This window comes from Melospiza georgiana, chromosome 4 (genome assembly GCF_028018845.1).
Source record: "Melospiza georgiana isolate bMelGeo1 chromosome 4, bMelGeo1.pri, whole genome shotgun sequence".
NCBI classification, from domain to species: domain Eukaryota; kingdom Metazoa; phylum Chordata; class Aves; order Passeriformes; family Passerellidae; genus Melospiza; species Melospiza georgiana.
This window is the reverse complement of record NC_080433.1, coordinates 55,572,439-55,582,438: the sequence shown is the minus strand read 5'-3', so window position 1 is coordinate 55,582,438 and position 10,000 is coordinate 55,572,439. Positions and strand designations below refer to the sequence as shown.

The 10,000-nt window shown below is 38.8% G+C and overlaps 1 protein-coding gene across 6 annotated transcripts in view; it reads right to left on the bottom strand.

The window, feature by feature from the left end:
• The window catches only part of FOXP2 (forkhead box P2), a 399,281-nt gene that overhangs the window by 181,684 nt on the left and 207,597 nt on the right, over nt 1-10,000 (bottom strand). For all 6 annotated transcript variants that reach the window (XM_058022205.1, XM_058022208.1, XM_058022209.1 and 3 more), the window contains one exon: nt 2,267-2,444. In XM_058022205.1, the coding sequence (XP_057878188.1) occupies nt 2,267-2,434 (168 nt within the window). In that variant the 5' untranslated portion in view covers nt 2,435-2,444. The remainder of the gene's footprint in view (nt 1-2,266; nt 2,445-10,000) is intronic.

The window sequence follows — 10,000 nt, the reverse complement described above, 5'->3', positions numbered from 1 at the left end:
TTTTAGAGAATTACTACAGTGACAATAATAAAAGCAACCATCATTTTCCTCTTAATTCATATTTCAAAAGGCATCTGTTCAAAAACAGGGAGGGGGAAAAGAAACAGAAAAAGGGGAAGAAAAGCAAAAGTATCACAAATCTATGCCTGTTATCTGAAGGACATCCTACTGTATGTTTACTAGTGTTTATGTTTCACATCAACATATTTTATAGAAGGATTCATATGCCTAACTCAAGTTGTATTTAAATCCTATGGTGCAGACCCTACCATAAAATGCCTCTTGAGTCCTATTAACTGTACCCATGGTTTTACTTTGCCTGTCTGCTTATTTAAGATCTAATCACAATTTTGAAGAAAAGATTGTCACTTCTAAGCCTGTCCCCTCAGAACCTGTCTGTTATTAGTACTCAGCTGGATATTTTCATCTTTAGTTGTAATTCTCTGTGGTCTTTGCAAATGCTATCTACTGGAATCTCTGGCTCTATGGACAAATTGGCTACACATGCCTAGGACTGCTACTTTGAGAAACATTTAAGTGGCACATTATTCTATTAGCATTTTTGTGTTTTCAAGTACTTCACTTAAATTTAGTTTCCTAAACATATTCACCAATTTAATACACTCTTTCTCAACAAAGATTTTAAAATTCTATTATAACCTGAACACCTGAATAAAGATGGTGGCATGATTTTCAACAAAAACAATATTAAATTTTATATTTATTTATATGTATACAATTTTATATCAAAATAATATAAAAATATAAGGTGTATATATACATAATCATGTATATAGAGAGGGGTAGAAACCTGCTAAGAACATAATGAAGACACTGAAACCTGTATTTTTTCAGATTGGCATACTGTAAGTGCTCAATTGTTAACACAGAATACACTTGAATTTGAAGCAAGGCACAGATTTAAGCTTTAACAACTTCTCATATTTCAATCTGTAGCTATTTCCTTCTTCCACATTTTCTGTCACCATTTAAAATATTTGACTATAAATGTAGCAAGTGTACACTGCTTAATTCAGCACTAAAAGTTATTCAATTTTAAGAGCTATTATGACCTGTTATTTCAGAGGCCCATGCACATGCAATGTATCTATCATGTTAAAACATGTTTCTATAAAATAGCGCTTTTACAATAGTTTACCTGACAGAAAACAACTTTCCTTCCATTAATGTAATACCTGACGTTGAAATGAAAAACCTCAGCATTTAATAGTAAAGGCTTGAACTCCAAAGGTGCTGAGTGGGCTCAGCAAATGAAAGGATGAGGCAGCGAAGACTTTCAGGAGTTTGAAGCAGGTACTGGGCACACTGCAGGATCAGACCCTGATTGTTTACCAAACAATCTGGGCTACACCGCATTAGTACAATCTGTGTTCCCGGACGCAGAGGCAACTCCTTAGGCAGAAAAAGTAGGAGTTTTGTTTGTTCAGGTTTTAAAAGGAAGAGAAATTTTACAGTGACAAAAATTAATGGATTGCGTCTTGTAATTAGGTGGTGTCAGCAGCCAGAGGACGGTTGAATTTTACAGTTTTAAACATAACAGTAGTTCTCCATTAAATTGTTGGGAACACGAACAGACAAATTTAAAAAATATGTCTTCAAAATGAGAAGGGAAACAGACCTGCAGAAATGCTGCTTCTTCTCTTTTCTCATGTTTTCAAAATTACACATCCATATTACAGCTCATACACACGCAAGCATATGCAGACAGGAACATGGTCTTTTTTATTTCACTGCTTTTGAACTAACCAGAATTTTTTAATTACACCTATGACAGCAAAGTATCTTTATTGAGAAAAGTCACTTTGGTCCCTTCACTAGGGTCCCTTCACTGCCCAGCTCCGACTTTGGCACAATTCATCGCAAGCGAAGCAAAGTCTCAAGTAATGTGGCCCTCTGGTGGAAAAGCCCGCACCACGTCCTGCACGCCGAGCCGCACAGTAAACTAACAGCTCCTGAAAACATGCACTGCAAGGCTTCGGCACAACTTTTATAAATACGCAGCGGGATTTTAATCACCAGGCAAGCCTGGTGGCACGCAGCCATATCAGCAAGATGCTGCTGCCACAAGAACGGGATCCTTCCATTTCAGCATTATCGTGCACTAAAACAACAACAAATAATGCCCCACACTCTTCACTTCCACGACACTCCGCATTCAGCACACACCAAGGGTCTACAAAAACGTCCCCCTCTGAAAACAGCCCTTTATTTGTTTAAAAACAAACAGGAAACAAAACAAACTTACCTGCTGTTGTTGCAGATGCAGCAGTTCTACTGTGCTTACTTCAGTGCTCGTGTCACCACTTGATCTTCCATCTCTGCTGCCAGCATCTAATTGGCTGCTTAGAGTGCTCATTCCATTTTGATTCATTGAACTGTTGCTTATTGTCTCTGTCGCAGATTCCTGCATCATGACTTAATACCTAAAAGTGATTAAGAAGTATCAATTAACACACGCGTTACACCTTCACACTTCCATTATCAAGATGTCCCTCTCTGCCAATTACACAGACAGCATCTTTAGAGGAAGAAAAAAGCCTCGCAGAGCCGTTTACCAAGAAATGCAATGCAAACTCTGCTTTCATACAGCTGCTAATCACTGGAATTATGATTTCTATAAGCAAGCTTTGTGTGCTTACATTTAACGGCCAAAATAACACACCATGCACGCAGCATGGTCAATAGCATTTATGAACGACTACGTTTTAAAGTCTACCTATAAAACCAGTTTAAGTGAAGGCACGATTTCACACACTGCTCTATATTTCCTATTATCTAGCTTTGACAACCATGGATGACTATACAGCCTTATTTAAAATATTCACTATCTTGATTCTGTCAGAATTTTACAGCATATCTTATGCAAGGCTGTTGTTTAATGATGCACAGCTAATCATACAAAATTAAAATTTTGTAAGGGTGTTACAAATCATATGGTATCAACCAATGATAAATAGTATAATGGGCTTCTCCTTTTTTGTGACTAAATAAAATTTTGCCTCGGAGGCATTTTAAGAAAAAGCTCCTGCTGCAAACACGTCAGATATTGCCTATTTTTTTAATCAAACGCCTGATATTCATTTATTTTTCTGACATTTAAAACATTTAATACTGTCCTTCCTGGGAAGTAATTAAGCTTATGCATGAGCAGCAATCAAACTGTTCACTTGAAGATGACTTAAAACTCAATTTTAACATAGGCAAATAAATGAAAGATATAAAATTAATTTTCCAGGCATGTATTAGATATGAAAGCTGGAAATAAAATCTATCAAGAATATCACTAATGATTGTGCTAAAAACAGCATAAATTATGCATATTACCTTCTCTACAGTAATAAATGTTTTATCATTTTCACTGCATAAATATACTGTACTTTCAGGATAGCAATGAGATGTCCTGCCAAGATCAGTTGAAATCTTTGCAGTAAATAAAGAACCAACGTGCCCTTACAAACCAGAATTTCAAGGCGCATTTTGTATCTGTAATATGGAAAGGTCAGCGTCTCTTCTCAGAGCCACCAAAGTCCTCTCCTGCTCTTGCAGGGTCAGAATGCAGCTCCCTTCCTTCATCCTCTCTCCCGACCTACTGACAAGAGTCCTCACAACAACCTGGCTCAGCTGCGATTTTGAAAAACACCTCTGAAGGGAGAGGGATGTGTAAGCAAACTTAGGAAAGGAAACAAAGCTTGCTGTTCAGCCTAATTATTTAACTTAGCTATTTTTTCCCTTGCAAAGTATGAGCAACTGCCCCTCCTTAAAAACAAAAAAGAAAAAAAAAAGCAGGAAAAGGATCATTACAACTTCAACTATTTGCATGGGATATTAATTAAAATGCAGAAACAAGATCCTACAAGATAAAGACAAAGTATATATTGTGTGAAAAATGTTAAAATAGCAAAAGATGAATTATTTAAGGATGGTCTGGTCAGAAATAAACAGGATGCAAAAAGCCTAAACACAAACACAGTTAACATAAAGGAGGGCAGCTGTTATAGTCCAGTAAACAACAGCAGTACCAGATGTGTTTATGAAGAAACAGTCCTCCTAAAACACTTATGAACATCAGCAAAGAAAAATAATAGAAATGGAAAATGTGATACAAGCAGTGATGAATTTTACAAGGCAAAAACAAAGCTAATACTCTTTTCTGAGATTAGGCAGCTAATAAGTATTCAAATTAGGCATAAATTTTACATGTACAATGTTTAAAATATTCAGAGAAAAGGGTCTGATTGCCCTTAGTAGTTATATGAAAATTCTAATGCGGATATGCCACAACTGTGGAAGCAGACAGCCCTTTCCGATTTTTACAATATTTACTTTCAATAAAAGGACGTGTATATCAGAGTGGAAATTTATTTGAAACTTCATCAGCTGTATCGTTACAAGGATTTGGAAATTTGGGAAATTCAAACGTTAATCCTCTTTTAGTGAAACAAAGATTTAACCAAGAGACAGGTTCATCTTTTACAAATTCAAACATTGGGCAATAAGAGTGGTACATTTAGCCAGGCACATTAAAAGGGCAAAGAGGGGTAAATGTTAGATAATCAAAAACATTACAAAACACCCAGAAATGTAATAAATAAATACACCATCCCTCCTATTTTTACATCTCTCTGACTGCTTCATTGCAATTAACAAAGAAGGGTTAAATGTCTTTCAGTTCATATTAACCAAAGGGTTTTATGTCTTGTGGATTTTGTATCCTCGCAAAGCCCCAGAGTGTAGTTCAGACTCTACATTTAAAGTTAAAGTGCCTGTGAGCCAGCAGAATAGGCTTTAACATAGCATGACCAGCAACACCACTCTGGCAATAGAAAACAACAAATCCAATCCAACAGCTGGGTACAGACAGAACGAAGCTACAGAGTAACAGTACTAGAAAGGGCAATTTATTTTGAAGTGAAAAAGATATATTTTTATGAAGATAAAAGAGATCCTACAATTGTATGTTAAAAATAAATTTTGGGGCGTGTTTATCTAGTTTTAAAATGATATTTTTAAGAACAACACTAAAACTTTGGCTAGAGTAATGCACTGTGTTGGCTGTCCTCAGCCCCCTCCTCACTGTCAGCAACGGAAAAAGGGCTGCCAGAGAAAGCAAGAGCATAGAATCGTTTTCTTTTCCCTTCTTTTCTTTTGCATAGATGTACATATATACGTGAGTCTACACACGTGTGTATGTACTATCAACTCTAAATCCTCACAAACTGAAGCACTGAAAACAGCCAAAGATGATTCCTAATGTCTATGTATCAGTATCTGAGTTATTGGTAGCAAAATAATTGGAAGCTGCAGCATCTCACTGAGCAAACTAATGTACTTTTTTCCTTGTTTTTACAACAGTAGTGCAGATTGTTACCAAAATAAGCATAAATAAACACAAAGGAAATAGACAGGTATCAGCCAGATACTGAGGCTGTAAATTTGGAAACTCAAATAGGACAAGAAAAAATATACAGGTCCCTGTTTACATACATTTATAGACATTCATACTTTCTAATCCTTCTCTTTTCTCTGGCTGTCACACTCGCTGTCAGTCATGAGCATGCCTACACAGGCACACACACACACACGCACCCACATTCACAGACACATTCACCAGCACCTACTTCTGTTGTGATTCTGCAACTCTTGGCGCCAAAGGTGGGATACAAGCTTTGCTACCCGGTGTTTTAAACAAAGGTATGGGGAAAATATTTTCTGCTGTCTGCAAGAGAGAGTGAAATTGTGAATAATTTTAGAGCGTGGTTGAGCTGCAGGTTGAATAGCTAATCCTGCCAGGGCAGCCAAGCTATCACCCATACCAAAAACAGAAACACTGCACCTCGTTGAGTTGGAAGCTGCAGCCGTACTTTTCTCCCCTGCAGAGAACTGGACATTGTCTGCGCGCCCGTGCGCCCGCACGTGCACACGCGTGGGTTTTAAGGCGGCAAGTCACTGCACAGATACTTATTCTCTACACCACTTCCCTTTTGAAACATTAAACTGACACTGGAACTGACTGCACAAGATTGCATTTTCTCTTCCTAAACAACTTGAATTGAAAGGTTACTTAGTGTAACAATATTTACTTGCAGAATTGTGTTGTTACCAGGGGTATAATGGATGGTGGCTATGCAGGTTTACGCAAGAATGAGTGAAGCATGAGGCATTAGCCATGTGTTTGACATGTTTCAAATTGCTATAATCCAGCATTAAACACACCCAGCAATTCATGCCATTTCTTGCAGCCATAATCTTGAATAAAGCGTGCACAACCACTTATTATATAAATTAGTATATGACTCCCTGTTATAGTCACAACAGTGCTTTTGTGTTTATTTTGCATCAAGACGGGGTCTTTTATTTGTACAAATAGCAGGATAGCGCGCGGTGCTGCAATTAAACCTCCTCGGTTTATGGCGGGGTGCATGTCATACCCGGCTGGCAGGGTCTGCGGTGCCCGGCGCATGGCCCGGCACGAAGGGCCCGGCACCGAGGGCCCGGCACCGAGGCCCGGCCCTGCCCGGGGCAGCGGCGGGAGCGGCCGCCAGGGGGCGGCCCTGCGCGCGCGGCCCGGCCTCGGCGTGCCCCGCACGTGCCGCTCACGCGAGGCCCGGCCCGCGGCCGGCCCGGCCCGCGCGGAGCCGCGCGCGCCCCGGGAGCCCCGCGGGGCCGGCGCCGGGAGCGCGCGGAGCCGCCGCAGGCCGCGCGCCCCCGCGGGGAGCCCTCAGAGCGCCGCTGCCTCCACAGAGCGCACCCGGCCCGCGGCCTTTCAGAACCGGGCTGCGATGGGAAAGCAGAGGAGACGAGCTAGGCTTAAATAACAGTAACTTTTGTGCTCTGCTGGAATTAATTCATCATTGACACAAGGCACAATGGTTCTGAAGTCTTGCGCTGGTGTACGCTAAAAGCTTTTAATACTTAAAGATTGCTTAATAAATCAAAATGCCAAATATTAAGGACATAGTTAAATGCGTGAGAACAAAAAATTTGGAAAGCTAAGAGAGCATTTCTAAAGGTGTTTTGTTTTTTTGTTTTCTTTATCCAAAACAACTTTCAAAGCTTGAGTTAAGCACAGACAAGTCATTGCATAATTTTTAAATATGTTCCTAAGTTAATACGCTTAAAACACTAATTAGGCCAAACACCATTGTAGTACTGTAAAATAAAGTATCTGTATTACTAGGTGTAAAATAAAGTACCCATATAAATTGTTTAATACATTACTGTCTGCTAAAATAAGTTTTCCCTGTAAAAAATCCCCAAACACCTTGTGCTGGAAGTTCTTTCAGAAAAACAGAGCTTCCAGTTCTACATTACAGGACATAGTATAATCAGAAAGAATACGTATCATCTGCATCAGTGATCAAAATCAGCATCTTTCACGGGAAATAATATAATTTTCATTGTAAAAATCTATTCAAAGTGATATAATCGTTTTAGTATTTGCAATATTCTCACTAGTGAAGGTGGTGGTTGTGAATAAATTAAAAAGTTCAAAAATGGATAAAATGGGCAGCAGTGGGACAACAGTGCCTTGATCCCAACACAGAAAGCACTGATATTCTGAAGAATTCAAGCTGTAGTATAAAACTTTTAAGTGGACACTCATATGGTGGGCCTCTGAAGGCCTTTTTAAACACAGACTTATAATAAAATTGACAACTGGATATTGCAAATTAGCACAGATGAGATTTATTTTACTTGAGATACGTGAGACACCAACAGCTGAGCATCCTCAGCCACACACGGCTCCAGGTAAAGAAAACACACATCCTTCCTGCAGCCTTATCCTAACAGGTGCACTTGGCTGGCAGGAGGAAGCATCAGGAAATCAGATTAATTGATTTGTGCTAAACTGCAACTGAAAAAACAAGCATTGCCTAAAATATTTATCTCTCCACTATAAGGCAAAATTTTTCCTTCTGTCCATGTGTTCATCTATCAGATGTTTAAATGAACATCCTTTTAACTGACTGGCACCAACAGTCAGATAAAGGTATTGAAGGTAGAATATCGTATTTAATCTTAACTAAAAGCTATCTTGCATTTTAAAGGCTGTATCTTTTCCTTTCACACCATCTCAATTCTTTTGGACTAATAAAAATAGCAGGTCAGTTTGGGGCACAGTAATTTATCTGCTTTCTAAAACTGAGGAGTATGTTGTCACACTCATGCAATTATTAAACAACAGTTCACTTCCCAAAACAGCAAGGAAAGTCTAATTAATTTCCACCTGCTATTTATTTTCACTTGCTAGGAAAAAAATCCCCATGAAGGCCAGTGTTACCTGTATGAGTAGTGTCTCCAGGACTGTAAGATAAATAGTTTACACACAAGAGAATGGCAAAAGCTGCTGGAGTGCATTACCTATAGCCCAGAAATGAGCAGCCAGTTTCAGGATAAGATTCCTATTTGAGCAATGACAGCTTGGAAACCCCACCTTGGAAAGCACACTTCTCTCACTCCCTTTCTCCCCCTCTCTTTCCCAGTCTTCAAGGGAAAAAAAAAAAAAAGAAAAAAAAAAGCAGCTCTCCAAGCTCTTAAAAGTAGGGAGACTTTATTACAGTCAATGGAGAATTTAGTAGAGAGAAAGCATTAGGGCAGTAGGAAATAATTAGAACTGTGAGAGCTAGGGAAGACCTGCCTAGCAGGCAAATTCCCAAAAAAAAAAAAAAAAAAAAAGAGAGAGAGAAAAGAAAAAAAAAGCTTCAAGCTTCTTACAGAGCCTGTAGGGCTTACAAACTGCAAGCCCAGGGCCAACTTTTTATGCCTTTTTGTGAGGAGCTTGCAGCAACTATCATTGGTAATACCCCTCCCTGAGCTTTGACTATCGTGACAGTACCTTCCTTCATGAGAATGTTTGTTTAACCCTCACGGCTACTTCACTTCTCATCTAGGCTCCTGTTCATTCCTTTCAGTATCCCTTGAGGGCTTTTTATCTGCTGACCATAAACTAATTTTTCCACAGATCCTTTCTAGAGTTTTCAGCATTTTCTACTTGTAAGGTTATCTTTTTTTGGTGCACAATACGCCTTCAATTATTCTTGCTAGACCCACCCTGCATTCTTACCAGATGCACCATAGGAGAGGTGGTACATGAAAGGAAATTTCTTTTACAGGAACCAACTTACCAAAAGCTTGAATAAGCCTCAAAGAGAAATAAAATGGAAAACCTTTTTTTTCTAAGATGAGCCCTCAGAAGCTGACATGCTCACTTTCAAAAGCCCCAGCAGCATCTGATTCCATCTATAGCTTTTGTTGACTACAAATGGGTCAATCACAAATTTTACATGCACAGTAATGTCTGAAAAGCCACATTACTGACATTGGTACTCCTATGTTTTGCTCTTCCAAATTTTCTACGTATAAGTTTCTTACATTAGCTTACAGCCACATTCTGATAAAACTGAACATTTGCTAAAATCCCATCCAGCAAAGTGTTAAAGTAAAATAGATGGTAACAGGTAGACATAACCCTGCACTTAGCCAACAAGAGCTGTGCCAAACTGCATCTACTCCGCCAGACTGCTGAAATGGTCAAAGTGCTGGCTAGAAACCTACATACTCTAATAAAAGGTCAAAAACACCTGCAATAGTAAATACTTCTTTAGACAATTCCAACTTTTAGCAGATATTTTAAAGGAATAATTTATCTCTTCGTTTAACCCTTACCCAAAATCTTAAGCTCAGCTCTCTTCTTTCAAATGTAACCAAGGCCAAGTCAGTTCAAAAAGGCACGTCAAAAACGCTGCCAACCACTGGCAAAAATAGAAGGTTTACTATCATTTTATAGACTACACACAGTAGGCATTTTTTAAATGCATGCTGATTTCTGCAGCTAACTACTTACATTACATGACTTAGATGAAGTCAGTGCAGATATATGCAGAAAATTTGTAATAAGCAGACATAAGAAGAAAAACATCTAAAGTAATTAAAATAAAATCTGGAGGATGACAAGAAGAGTTTAGAGGACTTATGTTCA